The sequence below is a fragment of the Acomys russatus genome, chromosome 5, assembly GCF_903995435.1.
Source record: "Acomys russatus chromosome 5, mAcoRus1.1, whole genome shotgun sequence".
Taxonomy (NCBI): Eukaryota; Metazoa; Chordata; class Mammalia; order Rodentia; family Muridae; genus Acomys; species Acomys russatus.
In genome coordinates, this window is record NC_067141.1 from 44868874 (window position 1) to 44887190 (window position 18317).

At 43.5% G+C, this 18317-nt stretch overlaps 1 protein-coding gene across 1 annotated transcript in view; it reads left to right on the forward strand.

Moving 5' to 3' along the window:
• Nucleotides 1–18317, forward strand: part of Dock8 (dedicator of cytokinesis 8) — a 197930-nt gene that overhangs the window by 29213 nt on the left and 150400 nt on the right. The window contains exon 2 of the mRNA XM_051146278.1: nucleotides 12484–12586. Within this exon, the coding sequence (XP_051002235.1) occupies nucleotides 12484–12586 (103 nt within the window). The remainder of the gene's footprint in view (nucleotides 1–12483; nucleotides 12587–18317) is intronic.

Sequence of the window (18317 nt, forward strand, 5' to 3'; positions counted from 1 at the left end):
CTTCTTCTTCTATGCTTTTACATACTTTAGGAACAAGAGTTACCTGGAACCCCATCTCCTCATCCCCAAATTTATGCAAGCTCTGCTATTTGAAGGAAAATACCATTTAACTGACTTAAAGGGGAGGAAAGTCATCATAAGAGCCAGGGTCACTCAAGAGGCAGAGTTGATAGTTGCAGTATCCTCCCAAGGAAGTTTCCTGAGGGTTGGAGGTTAGCAGCATCTGAGGCAACAGGAAAGTCAAGTCACAAGGAAACCAGGGCTGGCCAGTGATAGGTCACCAGTAACTTTACTTACAGCAGCTACTGCACAGAGACCAGAAAGAGAGAGAGGGTGGGAAGGAGGGAGGGAGGGAGAGGAGGGAGAACCCCCTTGTCAGGGGAAGTGGGTAGTGAGTGATGTCTCTGAGGCAGGCTGCCTGTGAAGGAGGTTTTCCTTTCTCGTGGGAGTGAGGGTAGCAGTCATGGGACTCAGAAGGGAGGCTGAGGCAGAAAGTGTGGATAAGATGTGCAACACAGGGTGAGGAGCAATCTTAAGTAAGGGCTTGCATGAAATGTCTATCCTGGGCACCTCCTCTTCTCGCCTTTGCCCACATTCCAGGAAAAGTATTCGCTGCAGTAACAAGAGTTTGGACCTCTGAGGGTTCGCGGAACTGCACGATGTTTGGCATTGATCCACAGTTGAAACAAGAAGACGAACTTGTACACACAGAGAGCATCAGAGCTGCTGAAAATGGAATCTCCTGGAGTTTTCTGAAGCCTGTGCCCATTGCTGACATGGGTGCTTGCATTACTCACGGAACATACTCCACTGTTACTTACCCATGAAGGATTAAGGATATTGAAGCTGGGTTCAAAGTCTTAGCAGCAGGACAAACCTGTTCTCTTCAAGGGTCTGGGTAAAGTTGAACATCCTTCTTTGGGAAAACCTCCGCATGCCTGGCTCTCTGTCACTAATCTCCCCCAGGAAGGAAAATACCAGAAGCCTGGCTCCTCTGACAGGCTCCTTTCTCTTCTTTAACTACCTGTAAAGACGAGTGCAAGTTTCTTTACCTTTCTGGGCCTCAGCTTCTTATTTGCAGAGACTAGTCTTTGCCCTGTTCGGTAGGTGCAAAGATTGAATAGACTCATTAGAACATTCCCAGTTAGACAGTAAAGACCCTAAATTATTACCAACATTCTTTAAAAAATATGATTTAATATTTTTTGAAATTAAAATATAATTACATTATTCCCTTCTCTAGCCCCTCCTTGTACTCACCTTGCTCTTTCTCAAATTCATGTGTGGGCTTTGATTTTTTTTTAAAAATCTTTTGGGGTTCCTTAATGCAAAGACAAGTTTACATCCATTACATTTGTGTCTTTTCTTTAATTGTTGTTTCATATATTATATATAAATATGTATTATTTATATATTTCTATATATTTTCTAAGTATATGAATACAATCTTCTCAATCTGTATGTTACACACATACACACTTAATTTCAAGGCTCACCATTTGGTATTGAATAATCAGTTAAGGGGTCTCTCCCCTTGGAAAACCTGTCCCACTCTGAGCACTCCTTAGTTCCTTCTCTGTAACTAGCATTCTTAACTGTAATAGTAGTGGGGATGGTGACAGGTTCTTCCAATGTTTAAGTGACAAATAATCTTACACAGACCGTGAGATTTTAAAGGTACACCTGAAAGTAAGGAGGGCACTCAGCCAGCACCTACGGCCTGCAGGCCCTGGGGCCAGTCTTACACCTTGACAGTTTGGGGGCTCATGACTACGTTTCTCTCCCCTTACTGGCCCCACTGTGGTCATTTACCTCAGGACTCTTCTCACTGACAGCTCCTCCAGACTCCCAGCCTCTGCCTGCTGGGGCTTCTCCGTGTCTCTAGACCTCTCTCTGCCCTTTGCCTTGTGCTTAGCTGTGCCAACTCATTTGCCCTAGATGACAACGCAGGCTTTATTGACAAAACAGGTGTTATTCCTTTCAAACATAAGCAGCTGGTAAATTAGTGTGAGAATGTCAACGGTTACTTCTTGTCAGATTTGCTTATTTTACAAATGCCTGTGTTTGTCTTACATACATTTCTACATGCTTTGTGACCAGCCTGTGTTGGTATCCAGCGTGTGTATAAAGTCCTGTCATTTCCTAATCTGGAGGAAAGCAAAAATATGGGCAAAGCTGGGCCAGGGTGTTTCATGGCACCAGGGTTACTCTGTCCTTGAGGCAGAGACTTGAGTCAGAACATTTTTCCCCTTAGACTATATTTGAAAGTTCATTTCACCCTTATTACTCTGCATTCCGTCTGGTAGGCCCCAGGGGATGGCCTGAGCTTGATTTGCTCAGTGTCCCCATAGGATGCTAATCAGATGTAGTGGCCTGCCAGTGTCACTGAGCTTAGTTTCTGTATTATTCTGTATTATTCTGTAAGTGGTCACTGGACACTTGTATACACATCATGGTGGTAGGAATTACAGTGTGGCAAGTTATGGTTGGTTAGGGATTTCTTTCCCTTTTAAGTCAAGGTGCGTAGTGTTTGTCTCATGATGGCGCCTTCTTTAGGGAAGGATCACTGTCTCTGAGAACTAAATTCCCTCTCAGCTTTGAAGCAGGAAGGAGAGTGAGCTTTCTTTTTTTGTTTGTTTCTTTTTTTTTTTTTTTTTTTTTTTTTTTTTTCTTCATTTCTTCCTTTTTAGTTTCTAATTTATTCACTTTACATCCTGATTGTAGCCCCCTCCCTGGTCTCCTCCCTCCTTCCCTAGTCCTCAGAAAGGGGGAGCCCTCCTCCTCTACCATCTGATCTGAGCCTATCCAGTCTCATCTGGACTGCCTGCATCCTCTTTCTTTGTGGCCTGACAAGGCTGCCCCGCCAGAGGGAAGTGATCAACGTGTGGACACCAGAGTTCATGTCAGAAGTAGCCCCTACTTCCTCATATTATGGAACCCACAAGGAGACTGTGCTGCCTATCTATTGTATCTGGCATCACAAGAAGTGCAGTACAGATACTGTTTTGGTGTCCTCCCTCTGGCTGCTCTACATTATGACGTGGCTTAATTGAAGAAACTTGTTTTAGATGTCCCTTTTCCAATATCTCATTTCTGTTGATTACCATGGGTTAACTTCACCTTAGCTTGTTTAATACACAGCCGCACTGTGCAAAGGCAACTGAACTGCCTCCGGGTTCACAACCACATGCTTACTCACTAGGAACAAGAACGTTTCCAAGGTCTTGAAGTGTTTTCAGACACAAAGTATTCTAGAGGTGTAGAAAGTTAACTATATGTCTGTCCTTTCTTAAAGGTTGAAAAAAATGTTATCTTGTGGAGTAAACTTGTCCATTTGTGTCTAATATTGGGGAACTGCATAACTTATTAAAAATCATAAAATGGAGGGTTATAGCATAATACCATGGTGAGAACCAGGAGAATTGCAAGCTCTTAGTGAGTATGCTGTCGGCTAACAAAGAGTACAGATAGCAAGAACTCACAGAGATGCAATTCCATTTCATAATTTGTTATGGATTAAGGCCGTCCTGTGCTCTCGTCGATTCTGCAGGGTCGAGGACACTAACTGAACACAGTTCTTCCTATGCAATTGCTGGTCAGTGTGTCATGCTTAGCTGAGCCGTGCTTTCTGAAGGGAACTCTGTACTTAGTCAACATGTGCTGTCCAGGTCATTTACTGCATGAACAATATTGCCTTTCCTTGATTTCCCCCCCCCCTTTTTTTTCTTTCCTTCCTTTTAAAATGTTTTTGTTGATCTTCGAGAATCTCATACAATGTATTTAATTATATTCATCTCCCTCTCCCTACTCCTCCCAAATCCTCCCCCACCGCCACACCATGCCCTTTATATTCTCATTCATATCCTCTCTCCCGCCTCTCTCCTCTTCCCCCTGCTGGTCCAATCCAGTTTGCGTTGGGTGACTACTCCTAGGTGTGGAGTGTGGACAATATATCAGATGCCAGTCATTGAAGAAAATTGACTGTCCTCCCAGCAGTAATCAAATGTGGACTGGCGCCCACAGCCCCTACTCCGTGCTGGGATTTTGTCTGGCTTAAGCTTGTTCGGGTCTTGTGCATGCTGGCACAATCTCTGTGAGCTCATATGTGTATCTGCCCTGTGGTGTCTGGAAAATACCTGAAATTATCCACCACCTCTGATTTCCTCTTTCATATAAGATCCCTGAGCCTTGATGAGAGGGATCTAATACAGACATCCCATTTAGGGCTGAGCATTTTTTTTTTTAAATGTGTTCATTTTGCTTTATTTAAGAAAAAGGTTATAAATGCCATAAGAATGTCAGCGTTAAACTAAGTTAAGAAAGTAGACAGTTAATTACATTGTATAAGGAAATTAGGAGACCATAGAGGACAACATTTTAGATCTATCAGCTTCAGGTCCATTGTATTTGCCATGTATTTTTATGGTGAAAATTACTCCCTTTAAAAAATATATTTTGAGATTATAATATAATTACATCATTTCCTCCTTTTCTTTATTCCTCCAGACTCTCCCATATACTTCTTCTTGCTCTCTTTCAAATCCATGGCACAATTTTTCATTAATTGTTGGTACATACATATATGTATTTGTATATACATACGTGTTAATAAATATGTAAATTCAATGTGGTACAGCTGATAATTTCAAAGTCTCTTATTTTCTGTTCATTGACCAGATGCTGTTTTCTGTTACTGTCTATTGCAGTAAGCTTCTTTGATGAGCTTGAGACATGCACTGGTCAACGGCTATAGTGACAAGGCATTAGGAATCATCTGATTAGCAGAGTAATAGCAGTAGGTTTTCCCCTAGGCCACATACCCCATCGAGCTATAGACTCTTGGCCTCATTGACTGTGTCAGGAATGGGTTCCATCTTGTAGAGCGGGCCTGAGACCCATTAAATCCAATTTTTAAAGTTATTGGCTACTCCCATAACATTCGTGCTACTATTGTGCTAGTAGATGTATTTTGCTTGGCAGGTCATTATTGTAGTTCCCAGGGGTCATAGCTGAGGGAGACTGATGGTTCTTCTCCAATATGCATAGCATCTTCCAGCACCAAGAATAGTAAGCCAGGAAGGATGAAGCCTCCAGGTGTCTTCCTGTCAAGTTCTGGATGGCAGTCAGGAACCCTGGAAATAACTTACAGTGTTTGGGGGAAGAGGGGCTATGACACACCATTGACCAACTGCTCAAAAAGATGGAACCCATTCCTGGTACTGGGTTTTTTATTTGGTAGCATCTGATGTCTAGTTGGGCTATTTGTTCTGCCATCGTAGGGTATCTCCTTTTAAACTAGTAGGTTTTCATATGGCTTTTTCCAAAGGCCTTCGTGTTCGTTGTCCTTCCCAATATTTCCTTCCCTACCCTGCTCTCCCATCTCCTGCCCCATTAAAATCCTTCCTGTTCTAAAGTGCCTTGAAAAACTTGTTTACATAGTGTAAGGAGCAAAACACTTACTTTTAAGGGCATCTTAGGAATTTGACCTTGCCTTAATTGTGGATATGACATTTCCCTGATTGGGGGTGGTGAGGAGTTACACACAAAACCAAATGGGTTTGAGTTCTGCTTTCGTCTGAGTGAGAACCCAGTATGCCTTATCCCTGAGATTTGAGGTTGCCTTAATGGTAAGGTAGGCTTTTCGGTGAGCCTTTGTGCCGGCACTGAATCCGCGGGGCAGTCTTCTCTAAATGTGCTCAGCTGTAGGGCACCTGAACTCCAGCAGTCCTTAAAGTGCATGCTCTAGCTGTGCTCAGACTGATGAGTCACAGTTCCCGGGGAGGAGCCCACACATCTTTCTGGCTGAACAGCTCCCTAGCTGACTTGCTTTGCTGAAATTTGAGGGTCACTCCCAAGAAGAGGATCCCAGGACAGATTGCAAAGTGGATGGCTCAAGGTTGCTAGAGTTAGCGTGTTGATACAGTCTTAGTTTGAATTCAGGGGAGTTTTGTGCCTAAGTTCTGTTGTTTCCATATATAAAAGGAAAGTGTCCTGTATGATCCCAACTGTAAGCATCTTGCATAATTGTCTAGGAGTTTCACAGGATGTCTTCAGGGCATCCTTCTGACTATGAGACTCTGCTGGATGTCTTGAATTTAAGGTGGACAGTAAGTGTAGAATTAATCAATACAGAAAAAAAATAATTTCTTTATGCATAATCATCATACTTGCCAAACATCTCCTAAAAATGTTCCCATAATTTTACTACTTTGGTCTTCTAAGCACTTACTGGTGCTAAGTACTAAAAGTAATTTGGGCATAGTAGTATAAATTTTATTGTCTAAAAGAAAATAAGTATGGTGTTACTCAAATATTACACATGGTAAAAATACTACATAAAATACCACTTTCCAAAAGCTTTTGGAAAATTGGGGCTTTTTTTAAAGCCTGGATTCTGGACTTAAAATAACTTCTTGGTTCATAACTCAGACCTTACAACTTTACCAAAACAAATATAACTGGCATCTTGAATAGCTATTTGGTGCACAGACTGTATTTCCATTTATTAAGCTACTGAAGGGGTTGGTTTATACTACTAACATGGTTAGCACTTTATTAATTTTCTATTTAATTAGCCTATAGCACAATGCTGCACAATAATCGCTCCATCCTAAAGATCAGCACTTTAGTAGCAGTGAGTAAAGAGGGTGTCCTAGTAAGGGCAGAGTTAGGGGTTTTCAGGATGTAGGGGAACAGAAGAAAAAGGCTCTTTTCCCAGGACCATAGTATATTTGCACCAATGGTAATGAGATCATTGCTCTTGGAAGCTGTTGATAGAAGTTGAGTCTTGCTTTTGGAAAAGGGTGTGTGTAAAACTAAGTTAATGTACGTGTTACCTAGGAGAGGAAGACTCAGACCCATAGGTTGGTTGCTTGATAATTTAGGAGGAGTGTAGCGTCTTTGGTCCCATAATTTCAGCTAAAATAAGTTTTGAGAAAAGTTGGAGTTATTTTGGCACTAGGTCAGACAAGGATGGGCAAAGAGGTTCTTTTTTTTTGAAAATTCCCCCAAGCCTTTTAAAGTACTTATGGGCAAGGCTGTTCCTGTTTTTAAAAATCTTTCCAACCACTCTGGCCGCTGAGCACAGGAGCATTTAGTGAAACAATTTTCTTTAGACTTGCGAATCAGAAAGAAGCCTCGGGCTGTGAGGTTTCCTAGTGCAGCTGCTGGTGTAGGCTGTGGTCCTGAACGTTCCACTTGGAGATTTCTCACCATGTTTATGTGTTAGCACTGGAAAGGAGCCCAGAGATCACATAGTCCAGCCCCTCCTCTTTACACTAAGAAAACGAAGGCCCAGCCTCATGAGCCAGTGTGCTTGAGCCCAGACAGAGGGCAGATAGCATACCTCAGGACCGTGTGCCCTTGTGTTCCCGCCCCACTTCATTCTTCTAGATACACTACACAAAGAAAGCACAGCAGGGAGGTTAAAATGCTTGCAGTAGGAAGGAGGAAACCTGTTGTCTCGCTGTCTGACTGCACTGTTCTCTCCGCCTGGGCTCCTCTTACCAACGGTTTTAGTCCCAAAACCTGTTCCAAAGCTTCCTCACTGCAGATGTTTCCTAGGCATGGCTGGGCTGAACTAAGACGCCTGATTGTCTGTGCACACACCCCCGTTATATTTACACTGCTCTGATTCACCCGTTGCCCACCTCTCGCTACCCAGTAGATTAGCCTTTCTAGGAGCATGAACGCATCCTCCGCTTCAGACTCTCCCATCGCTTGCCTGAGGGTGCTCTGTAGTTGCCTCCGTGTTTTATGAACTGATGCTTAGCCAGTCATTTTCTTAGGCAGTTTCAGCAACCATTTGACCCTTTTTGGCTGTAAAAAACCATTCAGGATTGCTGGCTTAAGCTGCCATTTTCAAGGCTGCGCCATAAAAGTTCATCCAGAACACATGTGTCAAGGTAGCTGCACATGTATTAAGTAGCTGGAGGGTTGGTGCAAATAAACGGTCTAGCAACTACTTTGGGCAAGCTCCGTGCTGCAGATAGTTCATGGAGTCTTGGCCTCGCATGTCTGTAATGGCCATCATTGCTCTGAATGAGAACATGGAGCTTCTCTCCGTACCCCTGCCACCAATCCCTTGTCACCATGCCGATTCCCTGTGAGGGTGACATGTTAAACAAATCCTAAGGCTCACTCCAGTTAACTTTAGGAACACAAAAACGATTCTTGTACTAAACCACTTCAGTTCCTTAGGAGAAGGTTGACTCATCTCACTGCAGGATTACCACCATGATACAGGCCTTGAGTTCCTGCCTTGACTTCCCTCAGTGATGGACTGTGGCATGGAAGTGTGAGCCAAGTGAACCCTTCCCTTCTCCAGGTTCATTTTGGTCTGTGTTTCATCACAGCATTAGAAAGTAATTAATACACACATGCTGAGGGGCTTATGGTGACTCAGCTTACAAATTTTTGACTTTACAATGCTACAAAAAATGATATGTGCTCAAGAAAAACTATACCTCAAGGTTTGAATGTTGACTTCTCCCCACCTAATACACATTAGGCTGCTCTCAATGCCACACAGCAACCTCAGGCTCACACTTGGCCACACAATCACAAAGGGGAGCTGCTGACACTCTGCAGTATGCTATGTTGTTAAGTAGTGGTGTTTTGTCTCTTAAGGATATTAAACACGATAATTTGGGTGAGTATTGGCTCCAGTGTCTTGAGCATGCTAGGTAAGCACTCTGATATCAAAATACATCCCTAGCCCTTCTTGTTTTTTAATTGTTAGGACTGATCTTGAACTTAAAATTCTACTGCCATGGCTTCACAAGCAGCTGGGGTTATAGGCATGTGCTACTGTACCAGCCTAGATGAATTTTTGATTTATAGCATTTTCAAATTAAGATGGGCTTTTCAGGATATAACATCATAGAAAACTCAGGAGCAACAATGTACTGCAATGTTCTTGGATTTAGTTCCTCATGCTGATTTCTGTTTATCTGTACTTGAATTCATGTTTCTGTCATTTAAAATGTCAAAATACCATGCCTTGTACTCTCTGCTGTTATTTACCCAGTGGCTCCCTGCTGCTGAGTGCTTTGGTTATTTTTGATTATTAGCTGTGATCCCATCACATAGAGTTCTTATATCAACTTATGCATGAAAGTTCCACAGACCACATTCTCCAGAGTGAAAGCATTAGATGGAAAAGTCAAGGCAGTCATGTGGTTGTCTTGCTTATTACAGTATTACTTTCTAGATTTCGTGTCCCAACATATAAGCCCCCAGCAGCCTGGGGCATGCTGGGAAATGTTACCTCTGTGGCCTGTTTTAGGAAAGTTTATTTCCAGGTTTTAATAGTGCTGGAAAGTAGTTAATTTCCTTATAAGATGACTTATTTTTATATTAAGGACTAACACATCCTCTCCATGTTTGAGAGTCATGAAGGTAAGATCCAACTGCCCTTTGTGTGATTGACTCTGTAGGGACAGGAAATAGCATTGTGTGAGGTGTGTTAGGAATGAGAATTCTTTTTTTAAGGCTTATTTATTTATTTTGTATATAGTGTTCTGTTTGCATGTACACCTGTACGCCAGAAGAGAGAACCAGCTCTCATTACAGATGGTTGTGAGCCACCATGTGGTTGCTGGGAATTGAACTCAGGACCTTTGGAAGAGCAGCCAGGCCTCTTAACCTCTGAGCCATCTCTCCATCCCAGGAATGAGAATTCTTGATATTGCATAGAGAAACACACAGCCAAAGAGAAAGTTATGCAGCAAGGCATCTCTTTTTATAAAAAGAGTGTGACAGAATCCAAACCAAGAGGCTGCCCCCCCCCCCTTTTATCCCAGATGTCGGTGGTACACACATCACATTCCACTTTCACAATTGTCACAGTGTGACACAATTGGCTAGTCAGGGGGAAGGGGAGGAGGACAACAGACTTCTCACGAGTGGTGGATGGGCCGGCCTACAGTACCGGGAAGATCTGCTGTGGGTCCCTCAGCTAGGACATTTGGATTCCTTTAAGAACCAAAGAAGCCGAGTGTAGTGGTGAGCAGCTGTTCTCTTGGCTCACTGAAGGCTGAGACGGGAGGATCACCAGAATTAGCCAGTAGGGCTACCTAGAAAGATTCTGTATCAAGAAACAAAGCAAAGGCAATCAACAGAATAGAAGGGAAGGGCCATTCTGATTGTGAGATGGAAAGAAATGCTGAGGCTCCACCATGAAGAGCGGATTTTGCTTTAAAAATGGAACAAGAGTCTGTCATGATGGTACTTTCCCTCCAGAGTGTTGTCTAGTATTCCCCGTTTCAGAAAGATTATCACTGATGAAAAGGACAGCTATGAAACAGTAGCATGTTATTTCAGAAGTCTTGGGGGGAGAACTGAAGGCAGAAGCTTCTGGAAAAGTTTGTATTGTCTGTAAAAGATCACCTAAAGGTCAGCAGAGAAGTGAGTGCTGCTGTCTGGTTCTCTGGGCTCTCCTGTGGCTACAGTTGGTGTCTAAGTGAGTAAACCAAAGGCCACTGTGCTGTTTGCTGAGCACATGCTGCATTAGTATTTATTCAAGCTGACTGTGGTTTGGGACAGTCTATCTGGTTTTTTGATTGATGACGTTCCAATTTCTGATTAAAATCGGTTTCACTAAACAGATGGAAACAAAACCTGAACATCCTTCATTTCTTACTCTAAACTAGGTAATTTCTGTACCCACCTTATTACTGGCACTTGTAACTCTTACCTAGCTGTACCACAGTTTAGACACAGTGCCTAACCCTCACATATATTTAATGTGTACAGCCCAGTGATTTTTAATATAGTCAGAACTACTGGCCTATCAACAGACTGTCAGGACGTTTTCCTCAGCTGAGAAAGAAACTCTGCTCACAGGCGCTTTGCATTACCCTATAAGCCCGTTCACCCTTTGCAACCACAAATCTACTTTCTGGTCTGTAGATTTTACTATTCTGGGAAGATCGCATGAGGAATAATAGATAAGTGGCCTTTTGATTTAGTTTGTTCCCCTTGGGATGATGCTCTTGGGATTTCCCATGTCGTACTATATGACAGTACTTGGTTCCTTTCTTTGCTGAGTAATATTCCATTTTATGGTAGGTCACTTTTTGTGCACCCATCAACTGATGGACATTTGTGCTGTTTCCATCTCTTGACTCTTAAGAATAATGCCATGGGGGCTGGTGAGATGGCTCAGTGGTTAAAAGCACTGTCTGCTTTTCCAAAGGACCTGGGTTCAATTCCCAGCACCCACATGTCAGCTTACAACCATCTGTAACTCCAGTTCTAGGGACTGATACCTTCATACCAATGCACATAGAATAAAAAAAAAAAAAAAAAAGATGACACCAACAGATATACATGTAGGCAAAACACCAATGCACATAAGATAAAAATAAATTAATTAAAAAAATAAAAACCAAAAAAATAAGTATATATAAAAAAAGAATAATGCCATTTGTTTGTTCATTTATTTATTTATTTATTGGTTTGGGCTTTTGTTTTGTTTTGTTTGTGTGTGTTTTTGTTGTTTGTTTTTGAGACATGATTTCTCTGTGTAGCCTTGGCTGTCCTAGAACTTGCTCTGTATACCAGGCTGGCCTCAAATTCAGAGCTCCGTTTGCCTCTGCCTTCTAAGTGCTGGGGTTAAAGGTGTGCACCACCACTTGCAACTAGCTGTTGTGTTTCTCATATATAATGCTGTTCTGAATGTTGGTATTTAAGTTTTGTCTGTCTCAATTTCCCATGAAGGTGTAGCTAGGCATATATGGAAATTATATGCCAAGCGTCCTGAGGGCAGATTGTTTTCAGAGAGAACTCTACCGTTTACATACCTACCAATAATTCATATATGTGTGGTTCTCTATCACTGGCAACACTTGTGGCTGACAGTCCAGTGCTCTGTTCTGGCCATCCCAATGATTGTGAAGGGGGGCATATCATTATGGTCTGCTTTACATTTCTCTGATGACTCATAGACCATAATAGACTGCTCACTCCTAACACTGTGTTTTCCTTTACTGTTCAAACATTGAACTCAGTGCTCTAGGAAACTCAGGACATAGTTCATACTGGCTGTTGCCCCTTTCAGTGCAGTTCCATGCTTCACCAGGCCTAGTCCAAGGGCCACCAGGAGCAAGGATGCATGCCAGACACTCTCTTCTTTCTCACGCTGAGTGCTAGGAGGGTAGCCTGGAAGACTCACCTTCTTGGTCCATATTTCTGCCTAAGCAGATAACAGATGCATTTTGAAAGAAAATGGTGCTTTTTATGGAGGGAGAGATGATGGTCACAATTTGTAATCTGGCGCCCATATCTCTGCATCACACAGAAGGCTGATAACCAAATATGTAAATTGCCATGGTGAAAATTTAAAAGTTCTATTTATTTATAATTCCATAGTACACAGAAGTGTTTCACTACCCAGCCAAAGACTGCATTGTAATTGCAGTATGCTAGGTTTTTTTTTTTAAAGAATAACTTCATTTATGTTTTTTTCCATTTTAATTCAAGGTATTCATCATCAGAAATAAGAAAGCAGTTTACGCTCCCACCCAACCTTGGACAGTTCCATCGGCACAGCATCAGTACGTCTGGCTTCCCCTCCCTTCAGCTAGTAAGTATATGCTGTAGATTTGCTTGGCCCGCGGTCAGGGCAAAAGTGCCCAACATCTAAACTATACCCCACCCATCCACCCCCACATACACACTAGCCTTAGCTCCTTTTGCGCCTAGCATTCTCCACCCACTGCTTCATAACTAAGTCTACTTTCCTTTAACATCGAGCACCTCCCTCTGCCAATCACGGGGGGGTGGGGGGCAGCATAGAACGAGACAGCATAGAACTGTAGTTCTGATGTTCTCTATTTAGGGGGCTTTCAGGCTCTTCAAACCCATCCCAAGTACAGTTCATATGTTGGGCGAGGGGGTGGCCTAGACATTGACTACTAGTTTAAGCATGTTTGGGTTGGAATTTTTTAATTGACAAACCTCAAAAGGTCAAGTTACAAATCTTTCTTGTGAAATAATTTTCTTGGAAGTAAAGTTTACATACTATGAAATGTATCCATTTTAGGACCACAGTTTGGTGAATCTGGGCGGCTTATTAGTCATTAGAGGTCTACCCAGTTAAAGCCTGGAACACTCCCCGCAACCCCCGCCACACACAAACACCCTTTTGCATCCCCGAGACCCCATCTCAGGCAATCACTGAGCCTTGTTGTGGTTGTAGTTGGCTCTGCCTGGAACTTCACACCAGTGGAATCTATCACACGGAGGAACAAATCTTTAGTTTTAAAACATACCATACCCCCGTTCAAGGTGCCTACAGTTTGACATTAGCTTATCAACTGCTGAATGTGTGTGTGTGTGTGTGTGTGTGTGTGTGTGTGTGTGTGTGTGTGTGTGTTTGTGCTATTATTTAAGGACTGAGGGCCAGACGTGTGCCAGGTGAGGTAAAACCATCTTAAATGGGACAGTTTGTAACCCAGAAGTAGTGCCACTTCCTTTGAGCAAGCTGAGCCTGCTCTGCCTTCACTTCCTCACACAGCACAGCCCACAGCCACACTCTCTGGCTGATCTAGCGGTTATCTTGAGAAGGTTAGGCTATTTTTTTTTTCTAGTTATTACTTCAAAACCACTTCTGCTCTTAGAAATTTTGTAAAACTTCGCCTGTTTCCTGTATGCGCCATTTTGTCGCCTGTAAGTTTCCCTGCCGCGTTAACTGTATATCTTCAGGTATGTTTTACTGGAGCGATTTGTGGCCGGGTCAGAAGGGTAGCTTATGTGTTGTGTCTTTAATGAAACGGTGCTAACAAATAGAAGGCACCTTTCCTGTGAGAGGTTGCCTTGTGGTGACATCTTTTTGAGAACCCTATTAATGACTTTGGAGCCTTACTAGGCCACCCTTTTGATCTATCTTTTCCTGTCTGCTTCAAAACTTCAGGTTGCAGTAAAAAAGCACAGAAAAGGTGCTTTATGCCCGTGTTTTCAGAGTAAGTGAACTGAGATGTGTCACATATAAGCCCGACTGGGTGGTTTCTGATTCCGGTTGTATTTCAAAATGTGCACTTTTGTTGAAAAGTGATTTGGATGTGCTTTTAGATTTTAAACAATGTGGGTAGCTTTGGGGCTTACCTTCAAAAAGTATTATTAAGACTAGAGCTCTCCGTAGCAGCTGCTGGGGAAATAGTTTGGACACAGTAAAGAGGGTTTCAAGGAAGTGTGCAGGTCTAACCCCTTGTCTCTTTATCAGCCTCTGTGATAGCTCCGCAGCCTGGTGTTGCTGCAGGAGAAACCCTTGTTAGACAGAACGTTACATAGGAAAAGCCTGATGTTCGCAAGCGTCCTTTCGATAGTGTGCTTGTCTCCTCAGGAGGTTTTGACCAAAGCGAATTTTGATGAGTTCCTTCCACAGCTGAGAAGTCAGATTAACAAGTGGCTTAGCTGTTATGTTGTAACTTACAGAGGTGTGCAGGGAAGAAGGGTGTGACTTACAGAGGTGTGCAGGGAAGAAGGGTGTGACTTACAGAGGTGTGCAGGGAAGAAGGGTGTGACTTACAGAGGTGTGCAGGGAAGAAGGGTGTGACTTACAGAGGTGTGCAGGGAAGAAGGGTGTGACTTACAGAGGCATGCAGGGAGCCGGGAAAAGGTTAAAATGCTAGCTGTAAGCGTCACCTCTCCAGCTGCCATCACTCAATCCTGGACCTGCTTGTCCCCATGTCGTTTCCTTAGTCTTCCCTTTCCCCCCAACTCTCCCTCCCAGCCTCAGCACAGCCTTGTCCTGTCTCTTCTATGTGTGGGAGTCAAGATCCCATGCTAGAAAGCCCAGCGGCCTGGCCTCGGCCATGCTCGTAGGAATGCTTGGTTGTGCCTCCGCTGCTGTCACCTTCTCAGACAAGACTCCCAGGAGAAGTCAGCGAATCACAAGGTGATTTCCTTGAGAATATTGCTTTTCCTAGATAAATAGGGGAATGTTTCAGTAACAGTCACTTTTAGCAAGTGCAGAAGTGGCTTGGCAGATAAAGACTTTCAACCTGCGAGCAGTTTGGAAAATATCTGAAGTCAGAATCTGTGCTCTGCACAGCTTGTGGCGTTACTTTGGTAATTAAAAAAAATAATAGCAAGTGCATTTTGACCATTTCTTTTGCTTTCAGTAATATAAGCATTTCCATAACTTCATACAAATGGTTATTTAAAAATATTTAGTTAGTTAAAGTGCAGTCATTTAAAACTAGTCATCAAGAGGTCATTGGTGTTTACAAGAGTAAAGAGTCAGATGAACCTAAGGTAAAAGATGGTAGCCACTTGTCGCCTGTATAACTTGGGGCAAGTCACTTAAACTTCTTTGAAGATTTCAGCTCCCTCTTCTGAAAAACTGGCAGCTTATATTACCTCCATAGGGTCATTGTAGAGTTCTGTCGTAGAGACTGTATAAACAGTGGGTAATATCGTTGCCTTAGGTACTTGACACTAATAGAGATTATTCAGCTCTCTGAGGATTTGTGATCTATTTGGGAAGACAGGAAATCTGTGGGGCCCACTCCGGCTTCATATGTGATGGACATTCAGAAGAAAGATCCTTGATGTGATCAGAGGCAAAAGCTTGCTGGAGGAGCTGAGAAGACCCAGGAGATGGTCCTCAGCCCGGACAACCAGTTAGAACCCTCAGCTTCTTCTTATGCTTCTAGTCAGGCCCCTGCAGAACAGAATTCCAAAGGGTAGCAACCAACAGTATCTTAACATCAATTCAAAGATGTGGCAGGTCCGCAGAGACACAGGTTGAGAGTCATTGAAAGATTCTCAGGGGGGTGGGGGAATTCCAAATAGCAGAAAGGATATACAGAGAAGTGGTTTCTTTTGCTGCTCTGTGTGCTCTGAGTTGTGGATGTGTGGTAAGCAAGGACCACATGCTACCCCTATTGGCAATCCTCACAAAATACAGCCCTCTGTCATAAATCTAATAAACAAGCGGGAGGCAATGCACTTGATACTGTCTTCTTTTGTTTTATTCAGTTTTTGTTCTTAACGCTAGCTATAAATGCCTGCTGTGGTGACTGTGTATACAAAATGTTTTCAAAACAGGTAAACTGCTATTTTTAAAAATTACATTAATTTTGTGTGTGCATGTGCACACTTGTGCTACTGCATGCCAGTGGAGGTCAGAGTTCAACTTGCAGAAGTTTGTCCTCTCTTCTACCATATGGATCCTAGAGATTGAACTTAGGTCATCATGCTTGAGGGCAAGCACCTTTACCCACTGAGCTGTCTTGCCAGCTCACTAAATGTATTTTAATGTGAAGAAGATGTATCATTTACAATGAGTTTTCCAGACACAGTGGTGGATTGGGTCTGCCTGGCACACCTGTCAGAGGCTTTTGAGAACAGATCCAGGGAGAAGTGCCTCTGGCCATCCCATGTCCTGGCCTGAGACGCCCACCAGCTTTGGCATGCTCCACTGCCACTCCTGGGTGCAGGGTAGCCAGAGATCTGGGTTCAGCCATTTATGTAAGCAAATAACTCTACACTTAATGCTTGTATTAAGAAAACAAAACCCTGCAAAATGAAAAGCCTTTTCCCTGGTTATTAAAAGTGGAAGGTATACTAAGTCCAGAGAAGAAAGGGCTGGGATCTGTGCTCTAAAGCAGCAAGGAGGATTAAGACCTGTGTGGTGGTTAATAACTTTAAGTGCGTTTTTTTTATAGAGGAAAATATACTAATTTTTAAAAGCAGGATAGAAAACTCCAAAGTGAAATGGAAGGAACAGCCAGAACCTGAGGGCTCTGGGTGAAGTAAAGGTTGTAAAAAGCCACACCCTGGGCCCACCCCCTACCCCGCCACGCCCGCACCTCAGCACCATGGCTACAGGACGTGTGTGTGTGTGTGTGTGTGTGTGTGTGTGTGTGTTGTGTGTGTTGTGTGTGTGTGTAACATTCATGTCTTAGAGAACTCTCGCGCCCGAGAAGCATTCCTTCCTGTGTGCATTGGCATCTGTGAGATACAGCACCCTTCTCTTGGCTAGGATGGCTTGGGTGCTGACTTCCTAACTCCGAGCCTCCTTTGTGCCTCTGCCGCTGTTGTTCTTTCTCACCTCATTTCTCCGCAGCGTTGGCTGTTCTGTGTTGTTGGTTGGGCTGAAAGGACATGATGGAAAATGCAGCACTCCCTGTAGTTCCCATGCGCATTTACAGTGGAGGGTAAGATGGAAAGTGTGGCAGGCACTTCTTATGGTCACTCTAAACAGGGATGGAGGCCGGCTGGGGAGATGGTCCAGTGTGTAAAGTGCTTATCACTCAAGCATGAGGACCTGAGTTCAGTCCCCAGAACCCACATAAAAAGCTAGGTGTGTTGCCACCTACTTACAATCCGAGCACTAGGAAGATAAGACACAATTCTGGGCTTGCTGGCTAGCCAGCCTAACTAATAGCTCCATGTCCCAGTGAGAGCCCCAGCCCCAAAACAAGTAGCCAAACCTCAGGGTGACCTCCGGCCTTCAGGCATGCATACACCCAATACCTGATTTATTAAAACAAAATAACAAAAACAAAACCCAGCCTGGTGCTCATGATGCTATCTCAGCATCTACATCAGCCTCAGTGGAAGATTTCCGTTGCTGGAGGCAGGGAGGCGAGCTTCTTTTAGGTCACCAAGTTCTTTGAATCACTGAAGGCAGAGGAAACTTTCCGCCTTTAGCTTTGTTTGCTAAGTGTAGAGTGCTGACTGTCTTTTTTTAATCCATTAAGGATGTGTATATTGGGTCTTACTGTGTACTTGCGACTGCTCTAAGAGCTGTGAATAACGGTCATGAATGCAACAGAGGACCATCCTTTGTTCTTGAGGAACATTTTAGAGCAAGTAAGTGACTGTCAGCTGTGATGAGGGCAGGAAGGGTTACGAAGAAGGAAAGTGACAAAGGGTGCAGTATCACAGAAGAGATGCTGTTTTAGGTGGGGTGGTCTTCGAGGACCTCCATCTGGAATGGAGATACCCAGGATGTGCTCAGGATGAGCCTGGCAAGTTGTTAAGGGAAGGTATTCCAGGCAGAAGGAAGTGCCGGTGTCCAGTCTGCAAGGCAGGAATGTGTGGTATGTCCCAAAAACAGCCAGGAAGCAGAGTGGGCAGCAGGGGGAACTGTAACTACAGCGGCATCACCAAGTCATATGTGAGAGCACAGAATGTCCATTCAAGTGCAGATAACTGTAGGAAGCCCCTGGCTGGGCAAACCTGAGATCCATGTAGATAGTTGTCAGGGAGGAAAGCAGAACAGACAGGAAGCCATGGGTTGAGTATAGCTGATGCTTTACTTCCTGACAATCAAGAGAGTGCATGTGCATGCGCACGCATGCATG